Source organism: Pseudorca crassidens, chromosome 5 (assembly GCF_039906515.1).
Source record: "Pseudorca crassidens isolate mPseCra1 chromosome 5, mPseCra1.hap1, whole genome shotgun sequence".
Classification (NCBI taxonomy): Eukaryota; Metazoa; Chordata; class Mammalia; order Artiodactyla; family Delphinidae; genus Pseudorca; species Pseudorca crassidens.
In genome coordinates this window covers 138,198,942-138,215,880 of record NC_090300.1, presented here as the reverse complement: position 1 = coordinate 138,215,880, position 16,939 = coordinate 138,198,942, and the positions used below count along the sequence as shown (strand labels likewise).

Here is a 16,939-nt window from a genome sequence, read left to right as displayed (position 1 = left end):
AGCATAATTTTTATTTTCTTAATTTTTTTAAATAAATTTATTTATTTTATTTATTTATTTTTGACCCCATTGGGTCTTTGTTGCTGCGCGCGGGCCCTTTCCAGTTGCGGCGAGCGGGGGCTACTCCTCGTTGCAGTGCAGGGTCTTCTCATTGCAGTGGCTTCTTTTGTAGCAGAGCACGGGCTCTAGGCACACGGGCTTCAGTAGTTGTGGCATGCAAGCTCGGTAGTTGTGGCTCGGGGGCTCTAGAGCACAGGCTCAGTAGTTGTGGCACACGGGCTTAGATGCTCCACGGCATGTGGGATCTTCCCGGACCAGGGCTTGAACCCTTGTCCCCTGCATTGGCAGGCGGATTCTTAACCACTGTACCACCAGGGAAGCCCAGCATAATTTTTAAATGAATTGAAAACAAAAAGGTACCAGGATGGGGATGAAGGAGAGCCCAGAAGGAGCTCAAAACACAGACTTTCCTCACACTGGAGGACCCCCAAAGGGCTATGAGCTTCCTGGGAGGCAATGCAGAACCAGATGTCCTATCAGCTGCACAATTTGCAACTTACATGAAATTTAAAGAAATTGCCCAGAAGAAAGTCAGCTATTTCTGGGACAAAAATTGGACAGTAGTTTCTCCCAGGGGTTGACCCAGGAACATGCTTCGCAATGTTACACTCCTTTTGGAAAAGTCAAGGATGGTGAACAAGGGCTGGTCCTTATAATGCACCACTGTAAGTGCCAGAGAGCAAACTTGAGGGGGTGGGGAGGAGGTGACAGCACGGGAGCTGCGTGCTTCCAGCCATGCTCCCAGGACTATCTCAACACCACTTTTTATCCAATATTGAGTCAGTATGAGAATGGACGTGAGCGTGTTTGAAACAATTTTTGACGCTGTGCAAATGCACAAGGGTGTTAAACGGGCCTCCAGACCATTAACTCCTTCATTTTTTCATTCAACGATTAGTTTTTGGAATATACTATGATCCAGGAACACTTGTACAGGAAATAGCTTTTCTTTCAACGGTTAAAACCTGGGAATTTTTTCTGGTGGAAGATACCGGTTTATTTTTCCCCTTGTGCATTTCATGGAAATGATCTTTGAAGTAAGAACAATACTAGGATTTGCAATTTAAACTCTAATGGAGCTGCCATTGTGTCGTGGTATTTCACTACTAAAATAAATCCAACCTCAAGCCTTTATTTATCAGAATAAACACTGCCAATGAGGGACTTCCCTGGTAGCTCAGTGGTTGAGAATCCACCTGCCAATGCAGGGGACACGGGTTCAATCCCTGCTCCGGGAAGGTCCCACGCGCCGCGGGGCAACTAAGCCTGTGTACAACAAGTATTGAGCCTGTGCTCTAGAGCCCGTAAGCCACAACTAGCGAGCACGCTCGCTGCAACTAGAGAAAGCATGTGCGCAGCATGGAAGACCCAACGCAGCCAAAAATAAATAAATAAAATAAATTTAAAACCAAATTGCCATTGAAACACAGTGCTTCAGAGCCCAGACTTATGAGTCAGATGGGTCTGGTCATGTTCTAACATCTAGCCAGCTATGTGACCATCTCTGGGCAACAATTAATAGTAACTAACTCACAATGAGATAATTCATATAAAAGTACGAAAAGACAAAAGCCACGTGGAGCAATTTAAGCCTTGCACAGATCATGCCTGCACTGGACCCTCACTCCTAGCACTTAATTTTACTCCTTTGAATATAATTAGGTTGAGACCGCAATCTTTAAACTTACTCTCTTATTTTTGTTGCGTTGAGGAAGGGAGAGAGAAGTTTCTCAGAATCACTGCCAGTCCCATTTTTTTTCCAGGCTCAAGCAGAAACAGAAAGTTGGTTGAAGGGATGATGCATCCAACACGATCCCATCCCTTTAATTAACCAGAAATGTCACCCAAAGGGCACTGATTGATTCTGCCACGTTTTTTGTGGGCTAATGTTCTTCTTGCTCTACTGGCTAATTTTATGAATTTTCACCATAGCTTTTAGCCAAGGACTAAAGAATTGGGTGGAGGCTTTGTGGTATAGCTCTCTCTGCATTTACTTGCTTTGGGGAAACACGGGACCATGGTCTTTGTCTAGGGCAGCTGGACCACTCTAGACCGAGCATGCTTTGTCCACCTTCTCTGAGACAACCTGGCATCAGTGAAGGCCTCTTTCCAAGGGATGCTGAGTCTTGTCTAATGCCAGCCTCATCTCTCTGGCAGGAAGCCCAAGAAATTCTGGGCACCAAGTTCCCAGGTAGAAAATATTTATCCATGAAAGCCAAGTGACAGCGAAAGGGGAAGGGTACCTCGGGGCCGCTTTTTACTCACCGTCTGGAGAGAACTGGTCCCTCTCGAACACGGTGATGCAGAGGACCTCCTGCTCCAGGTCTTTGATGAAGAACTGGCAGTTGGAATTCCACTTGGGATTCAGAGTGTCCTGGATTGTCTTGGTGATGTGACACTGGGAGCCCATGGTCACCTCGCAGTACGGGTTACTCTTTCCTAGAGGGAACAGAGCCTGCTTGACTCCCGCCTGCCGCCCAGCTCTTCTGGGTGAGCATGGCGGGGTCACAGTCATGTGGCAGCTGTTCCCACCACACCCCTCATTTTGATCTCACTCCAATGCCACACTTAATAAGCTGCATAAAATGGAGAATCCAGGCGGAAACTCACACAATCCAGCATCACACTTAAAGTATACTACTTAAATATTCATAATACTTAAATAATTACATTAGTGGGCTTCAAAACTAAGCCTTTCCTGTCTCCTCACTTTAGCCCTAGATTGTGTCAAAACCACAGTCATCCCTCAGTATCCACGGGGACTGGTTCCAGAACCCTCCACAAATACCCAAATGCTCAGATACTCAAGTCCCTTAGATAAAATGGTATAGTCTTTGCTACCCACATCCTCCCATATACTTTAAATCACCTCTAGATTACATGTAATAACCTAATACAATGTAACTGCTATGTAAAGCATTGCCAGTGTGTGGCAAATTCAAGTTTTGCTTTTTGGAAAATTTTCAAATTTTCTTCGAATATTTTCGATCAGCAGTTGGTTGAATCCGCAGGTGCAGAACCTGCAGATACAGAGGGGTTGACTGTACTGTGAAAGGGCGGCCACTCAGATCTTTCTCGAAAGCAAAACGGTGGAAAAGAATTAAAAAAAAACTTTTTTTTAACAAGTGCTACAAAAACCAAGTCTGGAAAGAAATTGAGGATTATGGAAACAGCACATTTGTTTTAAAGCCAGGTGGAGGGGATGCAGAAAAGGCTTCCACCACTAATATGTGATAGAGGGGGCCTCTTGGGTCCTTACCGTGTGACCGACAGGGTTTCAGTTCAATGCCCTCAACCACGTTCACCATCAACCTTCCAATGCCTGTGGCCCTTTGGGAACGGACTATGACGGCAAGAGAAACAACACAAAATGCTCCCGTTTAGGATTTGCTGCCTTTCTGGTTTGCCTCATGATCTGTCTTATGCTCCCCTGCAAGAACAATTCCCCACCCCTACTCCACCTTGAATTCTCGCTTCCTTGATCCTGTAATCTGCCCTCCACCCCTCACCTTGCAACCCGCTCTCCCTCTTCCGCGTGCCTGCCCCCTCAGGCTCTCCCCTACCCCCAGGCCCATCTTCCAGCTCTAAGGGTTCTAGGCACAACCAAATGGCTCTGTATTTACCCAGGTACGCCTTCTCCCGCTTCTTCTTCTCCGTCTCTATGTAGAGTTCAGAAGCAGCTTTGATTTTCTGCACCCAGGCGGTCCTTGGAAAGGGAGAGACAGAACGGTGCCAAACAGAACTCAGGCTTCAGGTCTGTACAAATTCAGTTTCTAGGACTCTGCCTTGCTCGTTTGATTTTTACAACAAAGGCTCAGCAAAGAAAGTCTGGTTTTATGTCACATGGTGCTAATCATGATTTCTACCATGCACAACGAAGGCACGAGTGACATTTTTACTGATGTACTCAAGACCTGAGTTTGCGTCCCCATGGAAGAAAATCTATGATGATAAATGCTGCCCTGGAGGAGATGTTGGCAACAACACCTCTTCCTTCCTTCTTGAAAAGCATCACATATTTGCCTAATCCAATAAGGCCAGAAGGATTTCTCTTACTAAACCATCCAAGGAAAGAAACCATTTCCCAGATAAGGAACCACTTTCTGTGAAAGAGCACACACACGCTGGGGAAAGCATCTTGGCTTTCCCCAACATCTTGGCGTGATGTTTTCCCCTTCCTTTTCCTGAGAAGCATATGCATGACGACTTTAGCCAATTTCCTGCTTTTTGGCACAAATGCTCTTGGAATGCTGTAGGTCGTATGTCAAGTTCACCCTTCAGAAAATAATCTGTTTCATTTGGCTCCGGGGCAGAACCTTGAAGAAGAGATTAAAGCAAAAATGCCCACAGTTCTAGGATCCAGAACGTCTGTCCAGGGGAGCCAGCTGAGGAGGGGGTCAGGATTAGGTGGTCCTATCCATCCCCAAATCACTTTCCTACTGGTTTCTGCCACCTGGGAAACCTTGGGAAATGAGATGCTCCATTTATCTCAAACTCTGAAAATTGCTTTTTAAAAAATTCTCAAGCAAAATTCATTTCAATGTCTTTTACTTTGCAAAATTCATGCCATGGGTCAAACTTCCAAGAGGCTCTAGAAAAACGTATTAAGACCGCTCCACCCTCATGCCCCCACCCCACCTCCAGCCAGAGGGGGTGGCATTGCAACTGAAGGAACGTTGGGACCTGCTGATTAATTAAATGTCCCACATCTGTCCTACACCTGGTGGGACCTGGGCGCCCAGTGCCAGTGAGGAGGCAGGTCTTACCTTTCGTTTATGCTTTCTGCTCGGAGGGTGTAGACTCGGTCAATGTGGGAAATGTGGAAGATGGGTTCATCCCCGGAAGGGTCAGTGGGCAATTTTACTAGAACCTCATTTAGGAAAATAGGCTGAAAAATAATGCACAGCCATTACAAAACCAGACTGGGGGCCGTGTACTGCAATAAACTATGAGTACATGTGTGTGCTTATGTGCACGTGTTCTAATAAACTAGACTGAGGGTGAAGGGTGTGTGTGTGTGTGTGTGTGTGTGTGTGTGTGTGTCTACGGCGGGGGTGGGAGGATGTTTCAGTAAACTATACCAGAATAATGATTTTGTGTTCATATTAACTTTCAGATACTGCAAATTATAAATATGGATTTCCCCCCTCTGTTTTGCAGGTATTTTTAAAGTCCTCCAGAATAAGAACTGATGGGTCTGTTTTTCTCATAGTATATCCTAATCAGCAGTTTCCATCAACTCTACCTCCAAGCAATTCTCTCCAAGTTGTTCATACAAAGCTGCTAGTGGCAATCTACATAAGTACATTGTGCTTTTCCCCAAAATAAAGCTAACTGCTGCTTCAGAGAGAATTCTTCTGTGAAAATACCCACACAGAGACAAGTTTAGAAAAACAATATCCCATGACACAAAGACACACAAACACAGCCATGCACGTAGAAGCAGACCACATAAACAGCTTAGGAAAATTCTCTACACGTTGACTATTTAGACTGGCTTTTGCTGGAAAAAGGTGAGGGGCACAGATGTTCCAAACAATCTGGAGAAGTTTGGAGGGAGATCTGGGAATGTTCGGGAAGAGGGTGCTTGAGTTCTAGTCTCGAACTTTCCCACACCTGCCACACTAGACCGGGAACCCCACCAGGGCAAGGCATACCTTCAACACATCTGGGGGACCCACAGTAGCCACTTGACAGCTAATAGATGTTTTGTCAATGGATTTGAGCGTCGTTCCTTTTCTGATACTGCTGGACTCGTGATGCTGTGGTCACCCTAAATCCTGTCTCAGCCCCTGCACTTCCTGTATGCCACAGCCCCTAAACCCTGCTGAAATGCTCCTTTTGGAAACTTCCTCCTCCCCCCAAACATCAACCCTGATAGTGCACTCTAGAATCAAACTTACGGTTTTGTACATTTTATACTGCAGGTTTGATTTGGGGCTGAAGACTTTGTCGGTGCCCGAAGAGCCCAGGGGCTTTATGATTTGGGTCAGCAGGAGGAAGTCGTTGAAGAGGAAGCCATACAGCTCCTTGTTGCTCTTGGCCTTGTAGAGTTTCCCACTGTGAAGAAACTTGCGTGGCCCCAAGCAATTGGTCACTGAATTGAACACAAGTTGCTGAGAAAGGAAAACAAAACCCAAAGAAGACACGATGAAGTGAGGTCATTTTTTTTGTTTGTTTTGTTTTGTTTTTCTGCATCTGAAAGCATGGGTTCCATCAGAATCTGAGGCCTGTAACTTAGGCTCACATCAAGGACTGCTTTGAAAACTTCAGGCAGGGACTTTTGAAGCCAAGAAGTCAAAGTCGTGGTTCTGGAGGTTCCACGTGTCAAGATGATCTTTGGCTATAATTCCAAATGCTTTTCCTTGAGGTCTGCTCAGTGTCTCAGGGCGACTGCTGCTTTTCTCCCTTGTGTTTATTGGGGAAACTGGGCAGCAGGAAGAAAACACCCAGCCCTCTCCCTCCTTGACGGGTATGTGCTGTGTGCAGGCTAGTCCGCCGGAGGTGGCGTGAACCAGCTCCAATGATGGCCCTGCACAGGCTCAGACAGTCCTACGCGGTTCTGGAAAGCAGCAGCGACTCTCTCTGTACAGTTCTACAGGACAAATGCTACTTTCCCAGGCGCAGCTTGAGTCCAGGCCCCTACCACATGGGTGGACTACAAAACTCAGTGGTGCTGACAGATGCCTCGAAGCCAAGCAGAACAGACACTGTCGGTGCCCATTAAATCTCACCCAATTCAATGGTCCTGAAAATGTGAAGGGGACAGGCAGCTCTCTTCCTTCCACTCCCCAAAACTTGGAGACAGATCTAAGTGTGGAAACGCAGCTCTGTCATCCCCCTGGGCTCTATCATCTCATGCTCTATCATCCCCCCCCCCCGGGCTCTATCATCTACTGTGAGCAGGTTCTAAAGGGGCAGGGGGAGACTGTAGAAGATATGACCCCACTAAGGCCACCCTTTTGGATAGCAGGGGAGAGATTGAGGGAGGGGAAGGCCACAGCTGTGCCCAGGAAGTGATACGATCCAGGCAGGAGTCAGAACTTCGGGTCTCCACCTGCCCACACTTGGGTCCCAGGGGTATCCTCCATCCAGCAGCCTTCAAGCCTGAGGCTCTCTCCAGAGCTATGAACCCTACAGACCTCCCTGAGAAGAGTATTAATGAAGAGGTGACAGTTCACAACACACATTCCCCAAGAGATGCTGCTGGCCACCTGTCTGCCTCCAGTGTGGGAGAAAGAATCAGTGGGGCCTCTATGACCAGAGACCTATAGGCAGCAAGGAAGAGTGATCAGTCCACTCTGTTCTCAGGTACAAGGAGGGACGAGGGCCTCTAACCTCCCACTGAGGTTCTGAGGGAGCCCCAAAGACTGAAGGTGACACCACAAAGAGAGCCTTCAAAGGATGTCAATCTAGCCCTTTTTACTCACCAAGAGAGAGTTCAAGCCACTTGGGGGCAATGAATCTGGCAATTCACTTGGATGACATAGAGTTGATGTGGTTTATTCACACTCAAAGGTTAGAGCCTCCAACTGGCCAGGCTAACACTGAACATATGTGAATTGGGAACAGAATTGATAGCTCTTGATCTTAAGACAAGAATGCCAAAGACGGCATTTATTTGAAACTTAATCACCGGTGTGTGTCCAGATCTGGGCCAGGAAACAGAAGCCAACACGCCCCCTCCCCACGATTGTGAACCCTGACTGTACAGACAAAACAGACCATACAGAAAGCTAGTGTACAACAGCCAGGAAGGATCGATCACTAAAGAAGGACAACAGTCTATTTCAAAGAGGGTATATACATCCCAAAAAAGCAAATGACAAGAGTTTATTTTATTCTTAATGTTTTGAGGGGTTTTTTATTGCTGTGCCATGTGGCATGCAGGATCTTAGTCCTCTGAGCCCATGCCCCTGCAGTGGAAGTGTGGAGTCCTAACCACTGGACCACCAGGGAATTCCCTATTCTTAATGTTCTAAGATGAAGACACAGGCCTCACTGAGTCCCGTGACTGCAGCCCTGAGACTCAGGGAAGGACTCCTTTAAAAGTGCACAGTGAGGGGAATTCCCCAGCAGTCCATTGGTTAGGACTCTGTACTTTCACTGCTGGGGCTGGGTTCGATCCCTGGTCAGGGAACTAAGATCTTGCAAGCCACGCAGTGTGGCAAAAAGGAAGGAAGGAAGGAAGGAAGGAAGGAAGGAAGGAAGGAAGGAAGGAAGGAAGGAAGGAAGGGAGGGAGGGAAGGAGGGAGGGAGGGAGGGAGGGAGGGAGGGAGGGAGGGAGGGAGGGAGGGAGGAAGGAAGAAAAAAGATAGGGAACATTGAAAAAAAAAAAGAAAAAGTGCACAGTTGCACTTCAGCCTGGCAGATTCAGGAGCTGTTCATGTCCAGTGTCTTCAGGATCAAGTTAATGCTCCTTGGAATGATACACAGCCCTTCCTTGCCCTGGTTTCAACTTGCCTTAAAGCTTATCACCTGTCACCCTACATTGCTCACCGAAGTCCTGCACAGGCTGTGCCCTCCACTGAAATGCCCTCCCCCTGGATTCTTTCCTGGAGAGGTATCTTCATCCTTCAACACCCAGCCAAGTGTCACCTTCTCCAACATGTCCCTGAATCCCTCCATGACGGTTCCTTCCTCCATGAGTGTCCAACAGCACTTGGCACCTAGATCTGCCTCATGATGTCTCACACTGTGTGGTAAATATTGGTTTGATCCCTCTACTTGGTCCAGGACTGTAGGCTTCTTGATATGGCGTAGGTCACATCTTATTGATTTCCATGTTCTCAGTGTTTAGTACTGAGCAAGGCACATGGGCAGTAAATGTTTATTGAATGAATGAATGAATAAGTAAGCCAGCCAACCAGTGAATGCCCCTGGATTGCTTATCAACACAGTTCCAAAATGGGAACCCACATCCATCACCTTGGTTTCCACATGGCTGCTTCCATAACTTTGGTTATCCCACACCTTCACGGAAGGGGGACAGGAGGCAGGGCAGAGAGGAAGCAGTGGTGTAACTTCCTCAGGTAGTGAATGCCTTTGAAGCTTGTAAGAAGGAAGGAGCCACAGGAAGAGTGGGTGAGGGAGACAGTCTGCCTGGGCATTTTGGCAAACCCTAGTCAATGGTGTGTGTGCATGAATGTGTGTATGTATGTGTGTATCTGTGTGTGTGTACAGAGGCAAAGAGAAAGAGAGTGAGAACAGGCAGAAAGAATGAATGAGACTAAAGTAAAGATAAGGGACAAGAAGAGAATCAAATACTACAGGAGAGACTCTGTTTCTGGTAGTATGGTGGACTAGAGACTCTGACTCACCCAGTGAAAAATTTCAAAACTGAATAAAATATAGAACTGTAGTTTTTAAATGCAAGTGAGGTGGTAAAAATTAAAAATGAAAATAAGAAATTTGCAGAGGCCAAAAACAGCATGAAAATGTGAACCCTGGAAGATAAACAAGTCCCTAAGCTGGCTTTAGCCCTGAGAGTCTTTCTTAAATCTGGTGACCTTAAGCTTCCATTTTAAAGGCTATGGAGGGTGCAAGAGACAGGAGATATATCCAGGGCCCACATGAGATAACAGGAGATCCCAAAACGCTGGACTCCAAAGGAAGAATGACAAGTAAACTCAGCACAGAAGGGATGACCAAGAAAACTTGCTTGTTTTTGAACTTGGTGTAAGTGGAGGAAAAAAAAAATGTCCCTGAGAATGTGTAACCACGATGCAGTTCTCATTTAAGTTTACAACCACAATTCACACACTAGTGTGATCTGAAAACCCCTCTATATCTAATTTAGGGTGATCCTGGTAGCTAGCAACCCTTGCAGGAGGAATACAACTTCAGACCTCAAAGATCCCACAGATAAAGTTCCAAGGAATGTTGAGCTCACAATCAAAAATCAAAGTACATACAGAGAAACAGACATGTGTGGTGAGAGCTAGCAGAAGCAACAGACAAAACAGTGAAACTCATAACCTGAGTTAATGGAATGATCAGATCTGAAATATACAAGAATAGATTTTAAATGTGTTAGGAAACAAATGAGAAGCATGGTCATTTGTGAAAGGACCAAGACAAGAAAGAAACCAGCAGATTAGAGAAAATAACTAGAATGCTGGAAAGGGTAAAAGAAAATAATTGAAATTTAAAAAACTCAGTAGATGGATTAAACAGCAGATTAGAAGCAGCTGGAGAGAGAATTAGCAAACTGGAGGCCAATAGGGAGGACATTCATGTTTTTTTTCTCATCCTCCTTCAGGCCAGCTTCCAAGGCTCAGTGGGGGAGACCCAGGTCACACCCTAAGGCACTACCTCAGACAGGCCTTCACACTGCACATGGGCCTGGATCCACTCCAGCCGGTCCGAGTTCTCCTTCTCCCGCACCCCTTCGTTCACCTGGGAGCACAGCTCCTCTGCCTTCTCCAGGGCGTGCTTCAAATGGCTGTGGTCTGGGTGGTTTTCAGGAGTGTTTTCCAGGATCTATATTGGAGAACAGAAGACAACATCCTTAGGCAGTGTGGGTGAGCCTGTGGTTCACTGTCCTGGAGGGCCAGACCCAACAGAGGCAGGGCATAGCACAGACCTTTCCTGAACAGTGCCCACAAGAGCAACTGAAGCTCTAAGCACACACCTTGGCAATGACATGGAGAGAGATGACCACTCTTTGTTGGCAGGGGACCCTTGGGGGGGCAGGGGCTGCCACATTATCTATACTTGGGGTATGAGGAGGGCAGTGGCTACAGCAAGGGCAATATCGCACCACATGTGGCTTTCTCCCTGGAGAATGGCTCTTTCCTGGGTCCATGCACAGCTGTAGGCATCTATGGACCCATGGAACTACATGCTAATGGGTGCATCTGAGCAAAGGCATTTTTCTGGATAAATTATTCCAAGCCAGTGGTTAAAAGTGCCAGCTCTAGAACAAGACCTCCTGGGTTAAAATCCCTGCCCTGCCACTGACCAGCTATGATATGGGTCAGTCACATAAATATTCTGAGCCTCATTTTCCAAATATGAAAAATGGAGAAACTAATAGCACCTCCTTCATAAGGTTGTTTGGAGGACTAAATGGCTTGATACAAGTAAAGCACTTTGCAAAGTACCTGGCCCTTTGAAGGTGCTCAGTAAGTGACAGCAGTTACCATCAGATTCTCAAAGGACTTTGAGGACATTGAGAACAGTCATACTGAGGAAAGACACTAAGAATGAAGAAAGGTCCTAACCCATCTTTGCAATGTAGTAGGATTATGTGGAGGGTGTACTTGCCCAGGTCTTGTCCATATACAAATAAGTCAAGTGGGTTTTACCCTGAATAATATCTCATCCCTAGGGTATACTTTGGTTTAAAGTCCTAAGGAGGCACCCAGTTTGAGGAAAACACCCAATCTGGGTCCTGTGTGTCCACCAATCATCTCCAAACAACAACCCCAGTCCCAGGTGGATCTTGGGTGTACATAGAGTCCCTCTGAAAAGTCCTGATGCCTCAACTCTGACCATATCAGAATCCCCAGGGGTGGGACTCAAGCATCAGAATTTTCTAGAGCTCCCTGTATGATTCTAACGTACAGCCAAGACTGAGGACAACTGCTCTCGACAGGAAGCCCACATAGCTGAATTGTGTGAATTCTTTTTTTGTTTGTTTTTTGTTTTTCAAAATGAAAATAGGTTTATGTTTTTTCTCATTGTAAAATTATTATTGTATAAAATTTAGAAAGTTATAAAAAAAACCTAAAAACCACCCATAATTGCACCATCAGGAAATAACCTCTGCCTATCTATTCATTAATACACTCTGCATAGATATAAATACATATAGTTTAAAAAAAATAAACATTGGATCATGCTACCATACTACACTGTACCATTTTGTACTTGCTTCTTTCCCATTTCATGTCAGTTATAGCACAGCATTTAGTGTCCACTTTATATGGACCTAGATCATCATTTTATTATTTTTTAATTGAAGTATATAGAGCATCATTTTTAAAGATTCTATAATATGTCATTGTAAGGATGAACCACAATGCATTTAAACAGCTTCCTTCCCATAAAACTTAATGTTTCCAATTTTTCAATATTTCTCTGATTATTTCTTTAGAATAAATTCCTAGAGATGGTAGTGCTGAGCCAAAGAGAGCGTGGAGTTTGATGTATACATCACCCTCCAAAAGGCTGAACCAGTCTACCTTCCACAAGCAAACTTGCCAACACTGAGGACTCACAATCTTCTCAATATATGCCTACCTGGCAAGCCAAAAGCAGGTATTTTCTTGTTTGCTTATGCATTTCTTTTATTACCAGAGAATTTGAATTTTGTGTACACTTAGGACATAAGTACACTAAATGATAAAGCTAACATTTATATACAGCTTAGTAGGAGCCAGACATACATATATTCACTCAGTTGATTTCTCACAACCCTATGCAGTAGGTACTATTAGCATATCTATTTTACATATAAGGGAACTGAGGCCCAGAGAAGTTAAGTAACTTGCCCAAGGGCACACAGGAGTGGTACCAAGATTCAAACACAAGCAGCCTGGTGCCTGACATCATTTTCTGTAATTATTTTTTTTAACATCTTTATTGAGGTATAATTGCTTTACAATGTTGTGTTAGCTTCTGCTGTATAACAAAGTGAAGCAGCTATACATATACATATATCCCCAAATCTCCTCTCTCTTGCATCTCCCTCTCACCCTTCCTATCCCATCTTCTAGGTGGACACAAAACACCAAGCTGATATCCCTGTGCTATGCTGCTGCTTCCCACTAGCTATCTATTTTACATTTGGTAGTGTATATATGTCCATGCCACTCTCTCACTTCGTCCCAGCTTACCCTTCTCACTCCCTGCATCCTCAGGTCCATTCTCGACATCTGTGTATCAATTTACATTCCCACCAACAGTGTAAGAGGGTTCCCTTTTCTCCATGCCCTCTCCAGCATTTATTTTTTGTAGATTTTTTGATGATAGCCATTCTGACCGGTGTGAGGTGATACCACATTGTAGTTTTGATTTGCATTTCTCTAATGATTAGTGATGCTGAGCAGCTTTCCATGTGCTTCTTGGCCATGTGTATGTCTTCTTTGGAGACATGTCTATTTAGGTCTTCTGCCCATTTTTGGATTTGGTTGACTGTTTTTTAATATTGAGCTGCATTAGTTATTTATATATTTTGGACATTAATCCTTTGTCTGTTGATTCATTTGCAAATAACTACTCCCATTCTGAGGGTTGTCTTTTCGTCTTATTTATGGTTTCCTTTGCTGTGCAAAAGCTTTGACGTTTCATTAGGTCCCATTTGTTTATTTTTGTCTTTATTTCCATTACTCTAGGAGGTGGATCAAAAAAGATCTTGCTGTGATTTATGTCAAAGAGTTTTCTTCCTATGTTTTCCTCTAAGAGTTTTATAGTGTCTGGTCTTACATTTAGGTCTTTAATCCATTTTGAGTTTATTTTTGTGTATGGTGTTAGGGCGTGTTCTGAATTCATTCTTTTACATGTAGCTATCCATTTTCCCAGCACCACTTATTGAAGAGACTGTCTTTTCTCCATTGTATATCCTTGCCTCCTTTGTCATAGATTAGCTGACCATAGGTGCATGGGTTTATCTCTGGGCTTTCTATCTTGTTCCATTGATCTATATTTCTGTTTTTGTGCCAGTACCCTATTGTGTTGATTACTGTAGCTTTGTAGTATAGTCTAAAGTCATGGAGTCTGATTCCTCCAGCTCCACTTTTTTCCCCTCAAGGCTGCTTTGACTATTTGGGGTCTGTTGTGTCTCCATACAAATTTTAAGATTTTTTGTTCTAGTTCTGTAAAAAATGCCAATGGTAATTTGATAGGGATTGCACTGAATCTGTAGATTTCTTTGGGTAGTATAGTCATTTTCACAGTGTTGATTCTTCCCATGCAAGAATATGGTATATCTCTCCATCTGTTTGTGTCATCTTTAATTTCTTTCATCAGTGTCTTACAGTTTTCTTCATACAGGTCTTTTGTCTCCCTAGGTAGGTTTATTCCTAGGTATTTTATTCTTTTTGTTGCAATGGTAAATGAGAGTGTTTCCTTAATTTCTATTTCAGAGTTTTCATCATTAGTGTATAGGAATGCAAGAGATTTCTGTGCATTAATTTTGTATCCTGCTACTTTACCAAATTCATTGATTAGCTCTAGTTATTTTCTGATAGCTTCTTTAGGATTCTGTATGTATAGTATCATGTCATCTGCAAACAGTGACAGTTATATTTTTTCTTTTCCAATTTGGATTCCTTTTATTTCTTTTTTTTTTTTCTCTGATTGCTGTGGCTAAAACTTCCAAAACTATGTTGAATAAAAGTGGCGAGAGTGGGCAACCTTGTCTTGTTCCTGATCTTACTGGAAATGGTTTCAGTTTTTCACTACTGAGAACAATGTTGGCTGTGGGTTTGTCATATATGGCCTTTATTATGTTGAGGTAAGTGCCCTCTATGCCTACTTCCTGGAGGGTTTTTATCATAAATGGGTGTTGAATTTTGTCAAAAGCTTTTTCTGTATCTATTGAAATGACCATGTGGTTTTTCTCCTTCAGTTTGTTAATATTGTGTATCACATTGATTGATTTGTATATATTGAAGAACCCTTGCATTCCTGGGATAAACCACACTTGATCATGGTGTATGATCCTTTTAATGTGCTGTTGGAATCTGTTTGCTAGTATTTTGTTGAGGATTTTTGCATCTATGTTCATCAGTGTTATTGGCCTGTAGTTTTCTTTTTTTGTGACATCTTTGTCTGGTTTTGCTATCAGGGTGATGGTGGCCTCGTAGAATGAGTTTGGGAGTATTTCTCCCTCTGCTATATTTTGGAAGAGTTTGAGAAGGATAGGTGCTAGCTCTTCTCTAAATGTTTGATAGGATTCACCTGTGAAGCCATCTGACTGGGCTTTTGTTGGAAGATTTTTAATCACAGTCTCAATTTCAGTGCTTGTGATTGGTCTGTTTATATTTTCTATTTCTTCCTGGTTCAGTCTCAGACGGTAGAATTTTCTAAGAGTTTTACCATTTCTTCCAGGTTGTCCATTTTATTGGCATATAATTGCTTGTAGTAATCTCTCATGATCCTTTGTATTTCTGCAGGGTCAGTTGTTACTTCTCCTTTTTCATTTCTAAGTCTATTGATTTGTCTTCTCCCTTTTTTTCTTGATAAGTCTGGCTAATGGTTTATCAATTTTGTTTATCTTCTCAAAGAACTAGTTTTTAGTTTTATTGATCTTTTCTATTGTATCCTTCATTTCTTTTTCATTTATTTCTTATCTGATTTTTATGATTTCTTTCCTTCTGCTAACTTTGGGGTTTTTTGTTCTTCTTTCTCTAACTTCTTTAGCTGTAAGGTTAGGTTGTTTATTTGAGATTTTTCTTGTTTCTTGAGGTAGGATTGTATTGCTGTAAACTTCCCTCTTAGGACTGCTTTTGCTGCATCCCATAGGTTTTGGGTCGTCATGTTTTCATTGTCATTTGTTTCTAGGTATTTTTTGATTTTTTCTTTAATTTCTTCAGTGATCTCTTGGTTATTTAGTAGTGTATTGTTTCGCCTCCATGTGTTTGTGTTTTTTACGGTTTTTTTCCCTGTAATTCATTTCTAATCTCATAGAGCTGTGGTCGGAAAAGATACCTGATACATTTCAATTTTCTTCAATTTACTGAGGCTTGATTTGTGACCCAAGACGTGATCTATCCTGGAGAATGTTCCATGATCACTTGAGCAGAAACTGTATTCTGTTGCTCTTGGATGGAATGTCCTATAAATATCAATTAAGTCCATCTTGTTTGATGTATCATTTAAAGCTTGTGTTTCCTTATTTATTTTCATTTTGGATGATCTGTTCACTGGTGAAGGTGAGGTGTCAAAGTTCCCTACTATAATTGTGTTACTGTTGATTTCCCGTTTTATGGTTGTTAGCATTTGCCTTATGTATTGAGGTGCTCCTATGTTGGGTGCATAAATATTTACAATTGTTATATTTTCTTCTTGGATTGATCTCTTGATCATTATGTAGTGTCCTTTTTTGTCTCTTGTAATAGTCTTTATTTTAAAGTCTATTTTATCTGATATGAGAATTGCTACCACAGCTTTCTTTTGATTTCCATTTGCATGGAATATCTTTTTCCATCCCCTCACTTTCTGTCTGTATGTGTCCCTACAGACTTCCGTCTGAAGTGGGTGTCTTGTAGACAGCATATATACGGGTCTTGTTTTTGTATCCATTCACCCAGTCTATGTCAGTGGGTCTCTTGTAGACAGCACATATACGGGTCTTGTTTTTGTATATATTCACCCAGGTTATGTCTTTTGGTTGGAGCATCTAATCCATTTACATTTAAGGTAGTTATCGATATGTATGTTCCTATTACGATTTTCTTAATTGTTTTGGGTTTGTTATTGTAGGTCTTTTCCCTCTCTTGAAGTTCCTGCTTAGAGAAGTTTAGCATTTGTTGTAAAGCTGGTTTGGTGGTGCTGAATTCTCTTAGTTTTTGCTAGTCTGTAAAGGTTTTAATTTCTCTGTTGAATCTGAATGAGATCCTTGCTGGTAGAGTAATCTTGGTTGTAGGTTCTTCCCTGTCATCACTTTAAATATGTCCTGCCACTCCCTTCTGGCTTGCATAATTTCTACTGAAAGATCAGCTGTTAACCTTATGGGGATTCCCTTGTTATGTTATTTGTTGGTTTTCCCTTGCTGCTTTTAATGTTTTTTCTTTGTATTTAATTTTTGATAGTTTGATTAATATGTGTCTTGGCGTGTTTCTCCTTGGATTTATCCTGTATGGGATTCTCTGTGCTTCCTGGACTTGATTAACTATTTCCTTTCCCATATTAGGGAAGTTTACAGTTATAA

At 43.0% G+C, this 16,939-nt stretch overlaps 1 protein-coding gene across 1 annotated transcript in view; it reads right to left on the bottom strand.

The window, feature by feature from the left end:
• Window positions 1-16,939, bottom strand: part of ITSN1 (intersectin 1) — a 232,299-nt gene that overhangs the window by 2,778 nt on the left and 212,582 nt on the right. Inside the window, exons 33-38 of the mRNA XM_067739398.1 lie at window positions 10,375-10,542; window positions 5,964-6,176; window positions 4,827-4,948; window positions 3,684-3,766; window positions 3,320-3,403; window positions 2,326-2,499 (exon numbers count right to left, since the gene is read on the bottom strand). Coding sequence (XP_067595499.1) covers window positions 2,326-2,499; window positions 3,320-3,403; window positions 3,684-3,766; window positions 4,827-4,948; window positions 5,964-6,176; window positions 10,375-10,542 — 844 coding nt within the window. The remainder of the gene's footprint in view (window positions 1-2,325; window positions 2,500-3,319; window positions 3,404-3,683; window positions 3,767-4,826; window positions 4,949-5,963; window positions 6,177-10,374; window positions 10,543-16,939) is intronic.